This window comes from Antedon bifida, chromosome 3, assembly GCF_963402885.1.
Source record: "Antedon bifida chromosome 3, ecAntBifi1.1, whole genome shotgun sequence".
NCBI lineage: Eukaryota > Metazoa > Echinodermata > Crinoidea > Comatulida > Antedonidae > Antedon > Antedon bifida.
In genome coordinates, this window is record NC_136228.1 from 28,981,351 (window position 1) to 29,002,665 (window position 21,315).

General features: G+C 34.0%; 2 protein-coding genes across 3 annotated transcripts in view; both read right to left on the reverse strand.

Moving 5' to 3' along the window:
* The window catches only part of LOC144836908 (melatonin receptor type 1B-B-like), a 304,056-nt gene that overhangs the window by 211,394 nt on the left and 71,347 nt on the right, over positions 1–21,315 (reverse strand). The gene's annotated exons all lie outside the window — the stretch shown is intronic.
* Positions 353–21,315, reverse strand: part of LOC144836902 (LIM/homeobox protein Lhx3-like) — a 38,597-nt gene continuing 17,634 nt past the window's right edge. The window contains exons 1-6 of one of the 2 annotated variants that reach the window (XM_078691824.1): positions 11,142–11,528; positions 5,790–5,964; positions 4,848–5,050; positions 3,637–3,794; positions 3,299–3,470; positions 353–2,714 (exon numbers count right to left, since the gene is read on the reverse strand). In XM_078691824.1, coding sequence (XP_078547950.1) covers positions 2,347–2,714; positions 3,299–3,470; positions 3,637–3,794; positions 4,848–5,050; positions 5,790–5,964; positions 11,142–11,223 — 1,158 coding nt within the window. In that variant the 5' untranslated portion in view covers positions 11,224–11,528 and the 3' untranslated portion in view covers positions 353–2,346. Of the gene's footprint in view, positions 2,715–3,298; positions 3,471–3,636; positions 3,795–4,847; positions 5,051–5,789; positions 5,965–11,141; positions 11,529–21,315 lie in introns of those variants that run through there. The other variant, XM_078691825.1, reaches the window with a different exon arrangement.

The window sequence follows — 21,315 nt, forward strand, 5'->3', positions numbered from 1 at the left end:
TTCAGGGGGACAATACATCTTTAAAAGATAGTACCTTGTAATCATATATTTAAATATTTATCACTTTGTATTATTTAATGATCTACTAAGGTACAACACATACAATTTTAAGATTTTGACAATAAAGTAGACTTGTATCTGTGTATTATATAAGATTTTAATTTTGTTTTCTTCTTCTTATTCTTCTTTTTTGTGGTGGTGGTTAGTTTGTTCCCAAAACATTTATTTTTACTTCGTGTATTTTTTGTTTTATGAGCGTAGTGGATATTATTACAGAACCAGACAAAACATTGCACACTCGTTTCATGTTATGTTTTATTGTAATCGCTTGCACGTAAAATTTAAAACGGACACATATTTATCAATAATAAATAACGACGAATGAACAAATGTACAATACAAATGAATTGATTTTTATACATACACATTATATATTTAAGAAAAATTGATTTGTGTTTAATTTTTCTAAAAAGTAAAAAAAGTTTAAATAAATAATTTATTTGCAGCAAATTCCTAAACTTAACTATAATAAAATATTTAAATACAAGGTAGAAAGATCGGGCGACTGCAATTTAACTATATAATATACATATAAATAATATTAAATGCAATTATATAAGTTTTAATTTTGATTTTATCAAATTTACATATTATGCAATGTATTGGGAACCGGATCACATATTTTTATTATGACTGTGGTTTAAATAATAATAATCTGTTTAGTCGTACACTAAATCAGAAGATGTTACTATCTTACACGAATGCCCAATTGAAACTCCAGTTGAGAGAAAACAACGTTAAAATATTTGCTTTGCTCTAACTTATACATAAATAGGTGGATTGTCATGTGCAATCGTTATGTACGTTTGTATACAGTACGATAGTTGATAAATACATTTTCTCCAATCATTAAAGACCACATAATTAGGAGAAGGCAAAATCTGTGACCTTATTCACTATCACAACACGAGTAAAAATATTTCCCTTAAATACTATAGATTTTTCATATAGATCAATAAATATTTTAAGAATGTTGTAAGTTTTATGTTATTCTTCACGTATTTCCTTAAGTTCGTGAATACGGACAGTGCTCCCAAAATGTGCTTTAATCAGAATGGGACTTGTACCGTCAACTTATACCTATACAATTTTATTTTTCAGTTTTTGTAAGCAGTATTTCCAAACACTGTCTACTGTTAACGAATAAAAGAGAAATGTAATCATTCGGAAACCAGTTCCTCTGTGGTTACTTACATCTACGGTACTCAAGGTAAATTCATATTTTGTAAAGGAATTAATTACGTACAAAATATCAATAATTACAAAATAAAATTCTGTTTTGTTTTTTACAACTATGAAATATAAATGTAAAGGCTAAAATGAGATGTTAAAAGACCATGATACACACCAATAATCACTTTTTATCGTTATCTACAAAACAATGCGTGTATAGGTTAATGCTGTATAATTGATATTCGTTTTCGGTATTCGGCAGGTAAATACTGGGTTTGAATTTCATTATAATCCCTTTCTAGTTACTGATCCCCTTCTCTTTAAACATGGTTTAACAACAAAGAAACAAAACATGTATCAATGTTAAACTGTTAAATGTTATCATTTACGTTTTATGAAATTTTGTTAGAGATAATTGTTTATTTTAAGCCAATAATCAATTACATTTGGCAGTGGTGTCATTACATTTTAAACACTTTAAGTAAAATCATTTTTAAATTACTGAATAACTAAAAACCTGGGATTGAGAACGTACGGTACAAAACGGTAACGTTTTCTTTTTAAATAAAATATAAAACCACAACACACTATAAACAAAGTAATTATATATCTGACTCTAATATTCATAAATAAAAAAATAGCACACCCTAACAAATTCCATCGGTCAAACACGCACACACTGAATTCACACATGCGCATAATAATCAACTTAACAATAGATGCAGAACCAGAAAACATTTCGTCTGGTGGGTGGTATTTAAAAAATTATGTTTTACGTTTCTCCATTGAGAATAACTAGTTTCTTTTATAAGAAAATGTAATACCTCAAAACTCCTGTGTATCATATTTGCCTTTTATATTACCTACCTTCTAGGTAATTTCTTTAAAGTAAATTAAAATAGCAGTTAAATATTGGCTAGGAATCAAAACAGTCGTAAAATACGTGTAAAAGATTGCACTTCTTGTGCCTTTCAGATAGGCCCTGATATATTACACAGTTTCGTGTAAGTTCAATTCGATCAAATCGAGTTGTTTGTTTCAATGTCATAAAGTCACTTTGCCATAAACAGACAATGTACAATTGGAATCATTATAATTTCTCCATTTCGTTGGTCAAAACTGCGAATGGCCGCCGATCCACGATGACGGATTGCTTGGAAAATCATCATACATTGTGTTTCCGTCATGGAGTTCTTCTCCGCCTGCGTGGACCATCGCTCGCATGGCAGCAGTTAGGCCATGTGCTGCATTCGGGTTTATCAAGGCCGAGAGGTTGGTATCTGAAGGTGGGATACTTGGCATCATACCGGGCTGGTTACTTGGTAGGCCTGGAGATTGACTCATTGGGTAGCCATTGTTGTTCTGCGGTAAGTACGGCGTTACCGCAAATCCTCCATTATGATTATGCGTGTTCATCATCTGTGTTGGTTCAGGCTCTTCAGTGTAAATTACATTTCGGTCTATTGTTAAACCAGCATCACCTAATAAAGAGAAATCAAAAGTTATATTAGGCCATGAAAGATCACATTTTGAGGTACAAGCTTTAATCGTGTCAGTTCATTTAACGCACGTAACGACGTCGGTTATTATTTAAGAAACGACAATATAAAGCACAAACGTTGATCGTGCCAGTTTATTTTTAAGGAGAAGAACATGGAGGTAATACTTTGATCGCATCCGTTCATTATTGCAAACGTTAGGGCCCAGAGGGACCAAATTCATCATCATGCTAACTAACTATGGAGGTGTCTGTATAATAATAGTGAAAACAAAACAGTTTTTGTCGTTCTAGCATACGGAAGGTAGTTTCTTCGGTGTGGATTAGGCTCAGATGTTTTTTTTTAATCGTGTCAGCCCTGGGAAACTGGCTAGCCTACTTTGGTATGGATTAGATAACCCACAACAAGCTACAATTGTATGATCTAAGGACGTGTTTATCGTACTTCAGGTGTGGGTTACTACAGCTACATTTCAGGCTTTTTGCGTTCGGTCGTGCCGTGCCTCTCCGCCGGGTACGTTAATTTCTTTGGTGTAGTCATTTCGCACGTGTTGAATTTTTACTTACTGTCTGTTTCTGTTTTATCTCCGTCTGATTTCGGAGACGGAACTGACGAATCCCCTGGATTTCCCGGACTACTATCTCCTGGTCTTTTACCCTGGAAATACTGGCCCCAGCGCTGCCTACTGGAGTCTTTCTTCAATCGTTTTTCTTTCGCTCGTCTGTTTTGGAACCAAACCTAACAAAAGAATAGACGGTATTTAATTGATGGGTAGTCATGTTATGGTAAACAGCAACAAGGTTACTTACGTAGTACGCAATCTTAGTACATATATCAATTATTAAAATGACGTGCACGTGCCAAACAGACAACAAAACATCAACAACAAATTGTAGACAATTACCTGAACCACACGCATATCCAGCCCCGTCTCTTGCGCTAACTGCTCTCGTACGTGCCTTGGTGGTTTCGGACTACTGGTATACGCACTCTTTAATGTTTCCAACTGTTTGGCTGTGATGGTAGTGCGTGGTCGTTTATTCGCATTATCTAATTCCATTTCTGAAAATACAAAGATTTTGTAAATATTAGTTATTAGATAAACGATATCTTCACACATAACAGATCACATTGGTACGACGTATTAAGAAAACCCGAGTTCGCCAAACTATATATTTGTTTGTTTTCAAGATATTTCACAATTTTCAAGTTAGCGTCTTATTTATTTGTTTATTAGACAACAGACAGTGTCTATTCATTAGACTTTTTTTTTTAAAGCCGTATTAAAATCTCGAGTTATCTGTATCTTTAATATGAGCCGAAATATCAAATAGCGCGCCCTCTAGTGGTCTCCATATTTTGCCAGGTATTTCCCGGTTTCTGATCGTCTACTTTATTTGTATTTTCTAGAATTACCAGGTAATGTATTGTATAAAATGTATCTTAGGCGTGTGTTTAGAAAGCACACTGGCGCTTAGCGATACAAATTGAATACTGAAGAGCCATTTATTTCATAAAATATTGTGTGTACAAATGTTAATCAAGTGATTTGACCTTCAACACTTATACCTTACACACAATCATGTGCAGTTGAAGTGTCTTTGTGAGTACGTTAGGTTGTTCGTAACCGGACACCGAAACGTCACGACACGCACGTGTGGTTATGCAAATTAATAGAAGCAGGTGTATTTTTTTGTATCAGTTAAGATTGAAATAGTGTATATTTTACCTTATATTTTGTACTTTACACATCAGGGATATTTTGAATTGATTAATACAGATTTATAATATGTTGTATTTAACAAGTTTTAAAGGATTACGTTAAAATAATTCTACTGCAGTAATGGCTTTTACTGCAGATAACGTATGATGAGTTTGTTTTAATGTAAAAGAATGATGAATGATGAGAAAGTCATTGAATAAAAAGTGTGTATCAAAAGAAAGCTTGCTAGAATAATAACAGGTTATAATAATTAATCGAAGTGTTATATATTGTGAAATAGAATAAACGTTTGCTTAATAATTATTACAGTACGGTGTATAGAGTGTTATTTGTGGTAAAATGGATTGATACAACAGGTATGTCCAACCTATCGAGTTCCTAGTGTAACCTACCCTTGGCCTTTGCTGCCTCGTAGTCCCTCTTACATACTAGTTTACTGTCTCCCATCAGGTAGAATTCGTCACCCGTAGAGAGCTGTGTGTTACACATAAGGCAACTAAAGCAGTCCAGGTGGTAAACGTTGTCCTGTGCCCGTCGTACTACCTCCGTAGGAGCAATGACCTTATCGCAAGCTGAACACTTTGTTCCAAACCGACTGAAAAAAAGAAGCAAATTCGCATAATTAGCAATTAGTATTCAAAGTCTTCAATTGATTATGATTTTGACAACAACGATGGGACGATTTGGGCATTTTGTACGACGCTACGCACACTAACATTACGTCATTATTATAGCGCATTCGTTCACGTGAACGATGACGATCGTGCCAAACCATGACAATCCCCAATCCCTCCCCATTCATGCTGTAGAGGAATTTCGTCCCTGTGGCAAACAAAAAGAAATTGCCTCTTTACTGCTTTCAATAGTCAAAAAACGAAGAGATGATCCGTCTAATGTATTATTATCTCCGATTTGCCGAACTTCTAGTTTCACCTCATAGGCCTATATGTGTAAAGTTGTAGTACTACACAATGCATGCCCACGTCATCAGCATACGCCCTTTGGGCAGCAATAACTTGTAACAACGGTAAATGTCGATGATAGAATAATAATGATTATTATGCCGACAAATATTAAGATTATTGTTCTACATTTTATTTAGCCAATCATATTTTCAAAACGCTCACACCCGTTCACAATTGTCAGAACATATTCACACAAGCTATAAATAATGATTTCTCTAAATACTAATAGCTTGATATAAATCAAAGGCTCTAAATTCAAGGTTTTGAAAATATTATGTCATTATCCTTTAAAAGAGAACGTTTCTACGATTAACACTTTAACCTTTTAAATACAAAAAAAATCATACGCACGCAAAGAAATGATCATACCTTGCAAAATCTTCTTTGCAGAAAACTTCACCATTCCTCGTAAAACATCGTTCGTTTAGAAGGCAACCGCACTCTGAACATCTTAGGCATTTGGCGTGCCAAAACCGCTCGAGCACCTTATGAATAAATCGGTCCAAAATAGGGTGTTGGCATCCAGCGCATTTAGGAATGTTTTCTGTCAATACAAATAAAAAAATCGTCATAAATAACACTCTTCTTACAGGATGAATGCATTCATACTATTGTAGCCTCCCAAACAAAAAACCCTGCCGATGGCTTAAAGCAAAAAGTATCAATCAAGCATCGGTTGATAATGAACGCACGCCTGTAGATAAACGCTCACTTCCTAGGCCTACGTTAGCACCAAGGTCACGGCGGTTCAAGTACCGTTACTGTCTGCGTAGATATTAAAGTAGCAAACGTATTATTAATGACAAGGATTTGACTTGCCAGCGAATAAGGATATTCCACATTTCACTATAAATCATTTTGCAGTTTTGTACCACAACATATAAAAGAATGTTACCGTCTGATATTGAGGAGTAAGTTATGTGATCATTAACTTAAAAATCGTAGGCTAGAGACACTTTTTTCTAAATTTAATCATTTGTTGCTTTTCATTATTTTAACCCGTCGGATATGTACAATAGATCGTAATATATTTAAAGTTTTAACAATTATGACGGTATTAGCATCCCATAGGTGATATGTATGGAACAGTTTTAAAAAAAAGAAAGAACGTGATTTCCGGATTAGAACAGAGAACTGATAGTATATGTAAGGTGTTAATCCCTCATTTCAATGCGCGGTTAAAGCCTTTATGGCATTAACGTTTTTGAGAACCGAGTATATTAGTACAGTGATGATTATTATGATGAACATTATTTAGTACTTGAATAACACCTTATTTGAAAATAATTACGTGTATTTATTAATAAGTTACATTCACTTATGGAACGAAAGATGTGGATGACATCGATGTTAGTGTCAAAGGTCATCACATAGATACTCATCTAATATATAAACTAAGTGCTATAATAGACCGATAGAAAACAAAACCATCAACAAATGATTGCATGCGATTGGTCGCAAGTTTGACCAACCACAGCGACGATTCCCAAAATTACGTCAAGTTTGTAAGTATTAAAGATATTTTATGGAAGTCATCACAGTGGGATGTATTTACCAATGGGAGTAATAATACCAAATTCACTGGAAAGAAATAACAAAATGCCCGGGTGTGAAAATAATTAATCCCAACTTCGGTCATCGGTTATGGATTATGGCAAGGCCTTCTCGTCATAATTATCATGGTCGTGACGCACCATACATTTGGGCGTTCCATAACCGGAGAGGAGGAACTAATAATAATTTAGTTACGTAAAGTACATATAGTAATAAAAAGCAATATAAGTGGTAATATCAATAGAAATAATATAGCCTAAAGCACGAAAAAAATTAGTCATGTAATAAATAATATAGGGCATATATTTTAATAGTAATGGTTTACATTACACTGTAGTATAAGTATTACCCTCGTTCATAGGTGTTCTAAGAATGTCCAAAGAATGGCTAAATTTACGTGGCCAAAATATGTTATTTCACATTCGGAACCCAGGTTGTAAGTATAATGTTTATAATGTATCTCAATGTCCATATTTTCTTCTTAACCCGCCACATACGGTATTAAATAAACGTGTTCGGTACTATTTTAAAATTCATTCGAATGTGAAATAAAATATTTAGGCCACGTAAATTTAGCCATTTACTATTCTGTTCAATTGCTAACTTCTTTTGTACCTAAAGACATGGTTTCCATGGTAACATTAGTGGATATTCAGTGACGATAATACACTCTTCTATCATGAAAGCCTCATTTAAAAAGATGCTATTAAATAACAGCTTGAAAAAATATAGTTTCTCTCTATGACTGAAACGTACAGATAGAGCAAACGCAGGCCTTGGGCGAGCGGACGGGCGTCGTCAACACGCGGTTCATAAGCGTTTTACCCTGGTCCAGCTGCGTAAACAAATAGCAGATATCTCGCTTTCCTAGCCTGCACGCTACGATATTTTTCTTTGACTAAAAACTGTATCCTTGAATAATGTATTGTTGAATTGCATAATTATTTTGCTTCATAACACACCATAACTGAAATATAACAGTTCGGAGTGATAGATATACGAAAGATAATGCGAAGTTGCTGTTTATTAATTCAATAAATACACGATATTATGTCTCTGTTATTATAAATGTGGGTTAGGCTGAACACACACTTTTAAGTTCGTGTCTGTACATAAATGTAATTCTTATTAGGTGTTTTTGTTAAACAACTGACTGAATAAGTCTCAATAATATGCCGCTAATATTTTTTCTAACTTAGGAATTTTACAGAAGGTAGGCTTTGGTTACCATTGTGTGTGAGCCTTTCCCTATTAGGGGAGGGCCCAGGGAGACACCGGGGTGGGGAACCCCTTAGGGGAACACCTTCCCGTAATGTGTCTGAGTGGAAATATTTAAATACAGAACAGCCATTTGGTGGTACGATTTGTTTGTTTTCCAAAGGTATCTCCTTGATTCCCACCTGAACGACACAGTAAGCACAACGCAAATGAGTTGAACAATCAAAAGCGACAGTTCGAATGATCCATCACATCGCGATTGGTCAAATTACTTGCGGCGCGATTGGTAAAATTACTTGCGGCGCGATTGGTAAAATTACTTGCGGCGCGATTGGTCAAATTACTTGCGGCGCGCCTACGTCACGTCGTCGCATTCTCATGTATATCTTAATGTTTGGTTCCCACTAGAAACACAACACAAGGACGTAACGCAACGTAAAGCTTGGTTCCCACTAGAACGTAACGCAAGGACGTAAACGCAACGCAAGCGTTTTAACCAATGACAAGCGAAGTTATAGACAGTTAGCAATCACAAGCGAATAAGCCATCGCTTGTGATTGGTCAATTCACTTGCGTTGCGTTACGTCCTTGCGTTGCGTCGCTAGTGGGAACCACGCTTAAAGCGTGGTTCCCACTAGAGACGCAACGCAAGGACATTCACGCAACGCAAGCGAGTTGACCAATGACAAGCCACTGTTCGATTAATCCATTGATTGTGATTGGTCAAATCACTTGCGTTGCGTTTACGTCATTATGTCGCGTCTCTATAAAGTGGAAAGCTTTAGTCTAGTGTGCACAACGCTTTTATTTTGATGGTTCACTTCTAATTTAACCTAAACTGTAGACACGATAACAGAATAACGGATTATACAGTCACGAACTATGCATATTATTCGAACAATTGAACTTAAGTGTAATACTACTAATATTATTGAGCATAATGAACTTATTTAATTTGGTAAACATTTCCAATTCATCGGCTAAGCGTGTACATAGATGTACCGGTACCTATTGTTATAATACACGTCGTGTTTGGATAAAATGTTTACAATAACTCAATTGCTAATGGGTAATATGATACTTTAATAAAGTCCTCTGTAAGTATCTTATATAGACATTGTCAAAAAGTAGAACAAATTAATGATGATGATGATAAATAGAGAAAGCAGTATATACACAAATATTTTGTTTGATATGAATTTATACTGCGTCTAGGCCTAGAAAAACAAAACGAATAAAGAGCAGTGCAGTCACTTTATTTATTCGGCATACATGGGTTATGACTGTGTAAGCTACTAAGCTCGGGTTAACATAGCCAATTAGGGCGTAGGTGGAAGTGTGGAGGGGTGCACCCCGACATCCATTCAAGATGGGGGCAGGAGATAAAACCGAAATATTTACCTTTATGACTATTGACCGTCCAAAGGGATACTTGTGATGGTATCTGATTCTTTCTAAACTCAAAAGTCCAAACATGACCAAAACATACCCAAAACATACCCTACGCCTGATCTCAACCAGCTTAATATGCTCTTACTTAGCTTTCACACAATTGAACGCAGTGCAAGCACGTAAGCACACCGCGAGTAATTTGACCAATCACGACGTGAGGATGATCGCCTGCCGCATGTGATTGGTTAACGTTGCGCTGCGTCCAAGTGGTAACCAAGTTACAGCCTCTAGTTGCTGTAAAGAGCGTACAATTCACGCAAGCTTTCTGTATATTTACCAATCGCGTGTAGCTAGGCCTACCCCTAAAACGAATGACATATTCTGTACCGTATTACACGGCGTAACGGTTGGGCTTTACCGGTACAGTTAGTATGACATCATATAAAATGACATCATATAATATATAATATAATAATATGACTATATAATAGATATTAAAAGGTGTACAGTAATTATCTTTATAAATTTGTCTGTATTTAGTTTTCTGTGTGTAAGGTCGCAACGTCTTCAAAACCACGTAGCGTAACTAATTATAGCCGAACGTCGTTTTCTGGACGCTTGGGAATAAATGAATAGTCCGTTCATTATAGAGGCCTTGAAAATATTATTCAATTCTGAATATAACTGTAGAGCCAATTTGACATTCAATTCAAGACAAACTTTCACACGTGCGTTCAAAAATTGATGAGCACACTACTACTGTATTACTATTTGTAGGCGCGCGTATAATAGTATGCCTCTATACATTTTAACATAAAAAAACGCTAATCCGTCCAGTGATATGATGTATATTCATAGGGCTGAAATAATATATTCGTAATCATGCTCATTTAAGTTTTATTCTATTTTTTACAGAAATGTTTTCATTGATTCAAAATACATTATTATGCCTAACCAGAAATATTGATAATATAAAAACAGAACAAATACGAGATACGAGATTCCTAATATCAATGCAACATATCAGCTGTGTACAACAGACATAATTTGACACAATTCTATAAAGCGATTACGTAATACTAAAATCGACCATTCACACGGATTCTCAAACACTTTAGAATGAATGTTAATGAAGAACAAAAACTTCGCGACAGGTTGCTTATTCTTTAAATCGATGAATCGAAATTGTGGGCATCTGTTTGGTAAAAATGCTCAGGCATTGGGTCTAACTGTGAGGCATGACCTTTTACGGGTAAATGTGTTAAGGATACAGGCCTATTACAGTATGCCTACTATTATTCCACTGATCTGATTCCACTGTTTAAATGATTCGAATGAAAGGAGGAATAGGTAACATCCCTGTATTACAATGGGGTTCCTGGTAAAATACAAATAATCGATTATCGATTCATATTGAACACCGGTTGCTTATGGATTAAATACTATTAATTGATTACACAAGATTGTTTAAGATTTATGTCATAGCATGACCGTTTGTCTATAGGTTAACATAAATACCATTATATAATTCTATGATATTGAAATATAAGCTCTTACCGATATTAACAACATAGGTACTTGCATCGCTAGCATCTAGAACCTCGCTACTAAGCATAGATGATGGCGTCTCCTGCCGCATCTTCCGTCTTATTATGCATACGCCTCTCGAAAGACAAGGAGAAAACCGTGCTTAGCTCTCTTTGTTCTCTCGTTGTATCTCAAAGGTTTCAAACGTTTAAATAGGCGACTAGATGCAATCCGACTGCCTTAACCGACGTAACTGTTAAGGCCTAGCACTCGAGGATATATTATAGATGTTGATGGTTGATGAGGAGTGTAGTCAGTTAAGTTTTGTCTTCCGCTGAGATTTTGTGAATGGACCATTTCTGTACGATCGAATGCTTGATAAAAGATTTGTCTCATTATGCAGCGAAATATGCAATAGTCGACTTCATGCACAGCGGGCATTCAAGCGTAGAAAAACAGTCAATCAATGCTAAACGCCTTCTGATTGGTCGATACGGCACGATTCTATAGAGAAGGCTTCATTCCAACCAATCAATACAGGAAACTGTGTTGTATGGCTCGTGCCAGTCGTACTTAGCATGTGCTGTACTGTTTACAACTAGAAGGCAACAAAGGTCTAACACCGGGCTTTGTTAGTGCACGCGTCGCGGTTTGCTTCCAGATTTTCCACACCTTTCTAAGCCCAACTTAAAAATGAAGGGGAACAAAGGCGCACCTAGCGCAACTTTATGGACTAGAAAATAGGCTTTCGCGTAAGACGATTAGGGGGACAATTAGGCTAACAAAACATGATCGATGTCTCCTTCAGACTGTTATTCATAAGGCCGTTAGTTTTTGGAAAGTTGTTCACAAACGAACAAAGCGAAGAGGATACTGTTTAGTTCGTAATGATAGTGAATATTAATTATCATAACATTTATTTAAGTGACTGATTACCTGAAGTCCACAATGACACACTAAAACAATGTAGCAAAATAAGATTACGTTTGATTCACCAAAAAATAGGTTACTGTCTCAATGTTTTAGGCAACACATGAACGAAAAGTGTATATCAAAAACATTATAATTAGTAGGCCTATAGACCACATTTCTGGGGCCCCATGGACTAAAATAGCCGGTCCTTTAACTAAAGCTTAAGAATAAAACGTTGTATTCTCTTGCTGTCTATGTTCTTGCAGCGGCACTGTCACTGTCACTGTAATAAGTTAATGATAAACATTATTAATTCAACTGGACTTAATAGACGCAAACATGTTGTGTTTACTTAGTATCATGGTAGTACTCAAAGGATACAATGTGATGAATAAGACTTGTGCGGTTGAACGTGTGGTCGATGAAGGGTAAGGTAGAGATGGCGCGGGCTATTCAGATTGTGTGAGCATGAGACCAAATAGGCATATGCCAATTCAAGTGGGGCTCAGCACCTCCCCCTCGCCCTCCACTGAACATTTCATTCCAATGGAAACGATAGGACAAAGTAAACAGTTCCGCACTTAATGTTACAATTTTTAGGCTCTGTCTCGCTCTTTCTATTCACTAGGATGGCTTAAATCGCTACCGACAGTATCATTATACGTCCAAATAGCCATTCCAAGGTGTACCCGGTGGAGTAACTGTACCGTAAGTAGTAGGCGTAAACGGAGTTAACGATGACCAAATTAGGGCATAGTGTACGTGTTGTTTATTTTACGATGGTTTATATAGTTATATCTAACGTCTGTATTGATATTTTATTTTCATGCCTCAAACGAAAAATAAACGTTGGAGAAATAAACGATTTGTGTGTGGTGGGGGGGGGGGGGTTTGGAGTGGTGCGTGGTAGTAATTTCTACATATAATCTAAACTTAATTGTCAGTGTTTATTATTATTCACAGGTCAGGTTTATCCATGATCGGGTAGAGTAAATTAATTTAAACAAAAACAAAATTATTTTTGTCTCAATTAAAAAACCCATACGATGAAACTTTCTAGTTTTATTATTTTATAATTTGTGGGAAAAAAAACCTATTTCAAACAAATTGCACCCTGGGATGAATAAAATATAATGCTGTATTGAGTATATATGCCTATTTATCTATTAATTTTAAAATACAGGCCTGTTACTTTCTTCGTGACAGAATACTATAAAATGAAGAAAATACCATGACGTCGTGCAGACGTTTCACCGCCCTCTATAAATGAATTTATCCGACTCAACAAGACTATTCTAATAAATAAATGCAAAACTATTTTCAGTCAACGAACGATGGAAAGGCTTTGGAAATGTGTTTCGTTGAATAACAAATTGAGCAGTTTGAAATTGTATGTTTTGACAATAATCTGATTCCTTTATTGTGTGAATGCAAGCTCTAAATTAGTAGGCCTACGTTAACATTTATAAATTAATGCGTTTTCTAGCGAAAACTGTTTAATTATTTAATAATATTATTTTAAAAGTTTAAAAGGTAGATTATTTGCCAGAAGGGAGCATAGACATGAGCTTAAACTGGTCTTACGCCATTAATGTAATTTGGGCCTACATATCAAGTAATAAATAATGCCAGACCTATAACAATTGTTTATAATAATAAAAATTGATATGTTTTGTTGTGATATTACTTTTGGTAATTCACTCGCACTCATTGGGTCTTATATCACGTGACGCTTTAAGTAGCTAATCTCATATTTTTCGTTTGAAAAAAACGTATAAGAGTACTTGATGGTTTATTTTCACCAACAAACAGCGGATAGAATCCATTTTGCTGAGCCAGCTAGCAGACGGTAGAAACACATCGGTTTGAATTTCTAAAAGGCACGGGTGAAGTGGCCTAGAAGTAAGAGGCTCATCGCGCTGCGCATTGTGTAGTCGCGTTCAACATAAAACGACATTGCTTTCTAAGGCATCAATTAAGCCAAATTTAGGACAAAACCAGGACGTTTTAAGTGTTAAAAAGTCCTGAAGCGTAAGAGTTCATTCAGCCTGAGATAAAATGAATCACTCATGAAGAAGATACGAGCGAGGCGACTTGACAGGACAACAGCGAACACTTACATGTTTTTGACAATGAACTATTATAATATATCGTACATTCGCCTTGGATAATGCACAAGAAGATAACAATTTGCTTCATACGTAAAATAGATTGTAACTTCGAAAAATGACAACCACGAAATGAAACAATATTAATTCACGTTTCGAGTTCTAATAACGAACGTTTAGGCCTATATGTTTCACAATTGTCGTTTTTTTAATGTTTGGTCTCTTATTCCTCTTCTATGTTGTTTTTTGTGGGGTTTTAAAAAAATTATTCCTAACCACACATCTTATAATCAAAGAGTTCCTCGTCAGTAAAGAAGAATAGAAAAAATGCATAATGTATAATTTAATTTGAATTTTTAATTTTTTTTTAAATATCAAGAATCTGTAGCTCTCGTTGAATTATCTGCAAAACTTTTGTGCTAAGATAATATAATACATTTGAGCATATAGGCCTATTTTATTCACGAATTGACGGCTAGCTAAACTACCGTGATTTTCATACGCTTAATTCAACATGTGGCAGGCGGCCGATGAGTAATTTCACCGCCTAGCGATACAATAGTGCTCGTATCACATAGCCAGTCAAGTTAATGAAATCCACGGTTCCCACCTGTACGCCGTCAGATAGTACTGTTGGTAATTAGGCTAGAGTCTGCCCGTTTACTCATAGGTTCAGAGACTTAATGATGTGGCTAGGAAGAATTTCTTTTGTATGCAGAAGCGACTCCGTCATTAAGAATAAATTACTGTCTATAACGGTACAATTGTAAGAAGACAAATTATTAATAATTGCCTGTGTACTGTCCGTGTATACAATAAACAAAACATTAAAGTTATATACAGAGACCTACATTTTAACAAAATAGTTTACCAATAATTTGAATTTCTCTTAAAAGAATCAGGCGTATGGCTATTGAATAAAAATACATAGTATAAACTCATTCTGCATTGTTCCAATAAAACATAGGCCTAGATGTAATCCCAGGTCATGTTCAGCATACATTGAATAGCGCGGAACATTACAACATGATGATGCTTAGTAAACACTCTGTATAAAAAAGACGAATGTTAAAGCTCAGGTACAGGCATGAATTATAATATCGGGTTAATTGTACATAAATCAAATATTTGTAATAGAAATCAAGACGAACGAACATGAATTTCCCTTAAAATGGTCAAATACAAAATTTGGAAAAATTCTGCTATAAAAACCAGAAAGACTTTTTCAGTAGTTAGGTAGTTTAACCTAATGTAAAAACATGTCTGGTGACTTCCTAGAAGGTAATAAAAGATGGTGGATATACGGTGGATAATTTTTGCTATAGCATGAAAATAAAACTCTGATGTTAAATAAAAATAATGGAAATGTAAAATTCAAGTTATATTAACTATATTTAGTCATCTGATAACATTTTTTACCACACCATTTATTTTTCATAGTTTTTTTTAAATGCCTCTCTATTTACAACATTTGTGTACAAAAGAATAGAGATTTTACTGTGTAATTTGAACTATCCGCCCACTGATAAGAATGTATGATCAATATAATTTTTTGCCCGTACCTGGCCTTTAAAGCAGTCTATAGACTGCTTTAACATACTAAACAATGTAATAGAATTTGTTCTTTGGTATTTAAAGCTGAAAATGTTCCCATACGGCATTAGGCCTATCTAGTGTGATTCGTTGTAGGCATTTCTACATTTTACTGAACCACATGTGTCCGATTCTGTACCACACTGTCTGTTTGTAAGGCCTAGATTACTGTTTAAAAACTATTAACTTCGTGATACAATAAGCACAATTGAATCATGTACATGAGTATACTTTTTCATAATTGAACCATAACATTGTTCCCAAATATTTTGTGTTTTCAGTACAGTACTCGGGAGGAACCGACCTATACAACTCGGTTCAAAATATTTTTATTAAAATATTTAATACTAAATTTAGCTCCGCCCCTTTTCTCTCTCTTTCTTTCTAATCTAAGCTGGCTAAATGACCATCATTAATCGATCGAATATAATTGGTATGTAAGTATTTGGTTTGTACAAATTAGTCATGTGTTCGATTTCCTTCACTCTTGTTAGTTTTTTTGACAAAAAAACCGTAACTATCAACCGATATATTGTTATCGTGACAGATTGATTGATCACGTGACGTACTGCTTGGTCGACAAGCTTGCTGTCTCTGTGTGTCTTATCTCGAATGTTGAGATTGATGTATGTGTTTCAAAAGTTAGATTTCCGTTTTGCTTGAATAAACCATGGAGAATTTTATTTATCCATGAATAGAGTGGGCTAGAACTAATACTAAAGCTCTTCCCGTATACAGTTATAGAGTTCTGTGGCCGTACTCACCAATCACACTCAAGTGAGACATTTTTGTTAAATATTAAGTATTTCACTTAACTCAATAAATATTTAAGTATTTCCTTGAAATTGTATTCAATTAGATAGGAAATATGTTTAATTTTACGGGTAAGTGTTTCCCATAGTCTGTAACTGTGAATGGCGAATATACGGCCACTGAAACTTGGGAAGGAGTACCGTCTTCTGCATGGTCATGATTATATCTCCATGTTTATATTCTCGGTTTGTACCGTATACGTTATAGACCTAATTAAAAATTAACCATAATTCAGATATATCATTACTGTATATACCGTATACCATAGCTGCAAATATCATTTTCAACTAATAATTCTATAGTTTATATAATAGTGATATTAATGATTAGTGATAGCTAATCAATCCGAAAAGTCGAATTAGACAAAATATTGATATAAAGGCCCTATACAACATCTTGAGGCGCCTATTCACTACAAGCTATGCTTTCATTTAGGAGCCTCGGTATACACCCGTTACAATCACCATTGCCGATGCATCTGATGTTAATGAAAGTAAACATTGAAAAATCCTACATTAGAAGACCTCCTTTTGGAATCCCCAATCAAGTTGAGACTATTAAGGGGACACTCTATCTGGGGAAACGGACAACTGGCAATGCAACATTACGACCAACCCCTAGGGTTGTGTAAGTCTTTAGGGTTAGACCTAGTATATCATTATAGCCTCCAACGACAAAATAAACTGTTTTGCTACATTTTACATTCATGATCCTTGCAGATCATTATAATATTATTAAGAAGTCGAATTTAAATTTAAGATATTTTGCCATTGAATCAAATACCGTTGTAGCATGTACTGTATACAAATTATCCCTATTTACTTAGGTCCCATTATACGATGTCTTAAATATCGAATGTGAAAGATATTGACAAAAAGTCACACAGTGAAGTATACGATTGTAAAGAAATCAAATATTCGTTTACCCAACGGGCCAATTTAAGAGATTTTACGCTAACAATTAGTCGAGTTAACTTAATTACCGCGAGAAAGAGCAACGAAGCGGAAAATGTTAACATCATTACGCCTCTCATCTACGTTTTGTTTCGGTTTACACTGCACTCGGTCAAACGCAGATTAACGTTGCTGGATTTCACTGTATGTAAACGACTTAAGTTCAGTGCCTTTAGAAATAGAAATAATAATAATAATCATAGACATTATTAACTTTACAAATCATAACAAATCGACATTCTTTAAATAAATCAACGTATTTGTGTTATATTATTTAAATTCAACTCTAATTCTTGTTACCATTCCCAAAAAGTCTAATAATGGACTAAGTGGCGTGGCCGAAAAATATAAATACATTTTTAATCGAATTATAATTTAATAATTCGTTAATTTTCAGATTAATTTATACATAATTATATGTCTTAATACTGTGGTAGAGCGAGCATGTTATATTTTTGTTATTAGGCCTCCTTTAGCATTTTTTAATTAGGACGATTTTAATCTGAATTTTGACATCAAATCACATGATTAATTGATTTAATACTGTAGGCCTATACATTAGATATTACAATGAATTATTTTTGTATTGTACTGTTTTCCACCAGACCTTTTTTGATAGACATAAAAATGTTAAACCGTATATTTTAGAATAAAGATTTAAAATTGTATACAATATTTATAACATTTTATATATAATTATTTTATAAAATAAACTTCAGTAAATAGTCCTCTTTCACTGCTTCCCATATTATTATTTCCTTTTAAGGCTTTTGAATATGGAGTAACATTATAAACAAAATTAATATTACCAAATTATCGCATTATCATTAGGCCTATTATCCTTATTTTAAAACACGTGTGATCAAAGCCCGTTGTATATCCCGTAATATTCTTAGTAGCTTAGTTTAGGCCTAACATTTTGTTTACTTTATGTGCTTTTGTCTGTATTTCCTTTAAGCGGTGAACTTCGTTTACTGTTTAGTTGGGAAAAGAAACAAATACACAAGTACATACAAAATAAATGCTTATGGCCTAATTACAAATAGACCTGAATTTACTGCTAAAATTAAATACATATTATTTCTTTCATAAAGTAAATCCCTCCTTTCATTATTTAAAAGTTGTTTTCTGTTAAACTAATAAGCCTTTGAAAAAATTGTCTAGACTGACTATTCAAAACTCCCGTTTTATCTTCGACACATTCACAGTATTTTCACAATGTATTAATAAATAATATTGGCATATATGTACAACACACAGTGATAAATCATATATCATTTTGCTATTACGTTAATAGTGAAATAACCCGGCGAGAAAAAACATGAATATAAATGGTGATAATTATGTGTGATAATACGATGTGCGTGTTATTTATGTCGGATACAATTAAGATTTAGCGATGAAAATTACAAATTGATCTGTAAACTTGACGAGTTAAAAGCAATCGAAAACTCATCAACTTTCCAATATTTATATTTGACATTTGTATAGGTGTTCAATAATAATTAAATTGTTTTATTGTTAAGTATTATCGTGTAATCATAATCATCAACGTTCTTTTCAAATAATAATAATTTTACTGAATTAATACAAAAATATCTTTTTGCAATATCACTATTTTGGAAGTTGCAAAATTGTAAGGCCTAGGCCTATTCATTATTATAATTTTACTATCATTCTTATAATTAGCCACCAGTTTTTTTAATGACAGTGATGAATAATTACGTCATTTTTACGTTTATTACAACGATTCCTAATATTATTAGTAATATTTAAATTCATTTTATCCATTCCTAATACTTACAAAATATTGATAGGGTTTAGACATTGAATTTATGAAAATAGACAAACTAAGAACAAATATAATTGTTATGAAGCACTGTATATTCAAAACGTATTTTCTCTCTGAGTGATATTTTAAATGTAAATTTTATATCGAAAATAATGATATTCTAGATTTGAAAATTTGTTTATGCTTGTCATTTTATTGATTGTTTTTGTATCGCATCGCCTTTATTCTTTTCTCTCATTTCAACGATTGCAAGTATTTGTACACTCAGCTCTCTAAGAAATATAGAAATTTTTTCGGTGGCCTATAACTGCACCAAAACCATCGTCTCTTTTATGAGACCTAGCCTTCGACATTCGATTTTTAGCATAATAGTAAAGAATACAAAATGTTTAAATAGTCCTATTTAGTAAATATAGTTTTACCATCGATTAGATAAATTTGATTTTCTACAAATGAGTATAGGCTCAATAACTACGAATATCAGCCTCCAATCCCCCATCATCTCTGATACTATTTTACTAAATGATACTAATAAATCGTTAAAGCTTAACTTACTTTCAAATGGGCCAACATCATTCATTGTAACTGCACTGAGGCAACCAACTAACAAAAAGTATAATATGCTCATATTTATGGATGCTAAATGATACTAATATATCGCTGTGCAAGAAAACACGACAGTAATAATGATAAAGAGCATATAACCTATGCATTTACAACAGTTAGCCAGAATGGGTTGTTGTAAACCCGAAATGTCGAATTTGTACTTTATCATACTTCTAGTCTTTTGGCAATATACATAGACTAATATATATGTTTATTATTTATAACGGTACTATAACATTTGTATTATCTTATAGGCATTTAAATGATGCAATCATCAATAAGGCTATAATGGAACAATGCAAATAAATAGGTTTAATATACACAGAATAAATAAAATTGTTTTGGAGGGATGTTCTCTGTTATCAATGTTGAAAAACTCATACTATATTAAAAATGTATTTTTTTACGGTCACTTAAACGATATCATGACGATCACGATGACAGCAGATTGTAATAAATGCATTGCGCGGCTGTCACGAGTCTATTGTATTATCAGCAAATAACATAGGTTGACACAAGGCTATATAACCAACGTGCCACACCCGGGGTATCTTTACTATCAGAAGAATTGGTGATAACATATAATTATTATATTAATGAAATATTTATTTATTTAACAACATATTTATTCAGGATTACAAAATCAGGTTTTGTTCTGTTTTACATGTCATACAAAACAAATTGGAGAAAAAGGTGTTAGTTTGTGAAAAGAAAAGAGATCGATAACTACAGTAGTTTTAAATGAAGCATTGTTGGAGAAAATTTAATTTCAGTTGGTAGGTTATTCCATATTTTCAATTGCTTATTTTCCGTATTTTCCAATTCCACACAATAGCCCTAACTAATCAAAATTCAATTTGAGAAGACTATAGGCCTTTTAATACGTTAACTAATGATAACCCAAACCAAAAAAGTGGGGTGGGAGGGGGGTTGTTAGACATTGCTGAAGGTCTAAAACAGACTCCACCACGAGGTCACAGAGTGGTGAATGACATTCGTCTAACTGGACAGATATCAGCTAAAGTATAATAACTTATAAAACAATAATATTGCATTGAATCTTCTCCAACGAACAGCACGATTTGCCTTTGTCCTGTAAGTAAGATCTCAATCATGATAAATTTGCAAATGAACTAGTCATGAAGAATCTTTTGGCCTTATTATATGATTTATCTTTCACCGCAAAGCTTTTGCAAGCAAAATACTAATTTGTCTTTATCTCATCGACGTTGAACCTCGCTCATTTAACGCACGTACAGTGAAACAAATACTTGTTATACTGTATATCATTATTGTTCTGATATAAATGTATTTAAAAAATAATCCATCGCTTTTGGTTGGTCAACTCACTTACGTTGCATTACGTACTTGCGTTGCGTCTCTAGGAACCAATCTTAACAAATCATCAGCCTTTCAAAAGTGGCATT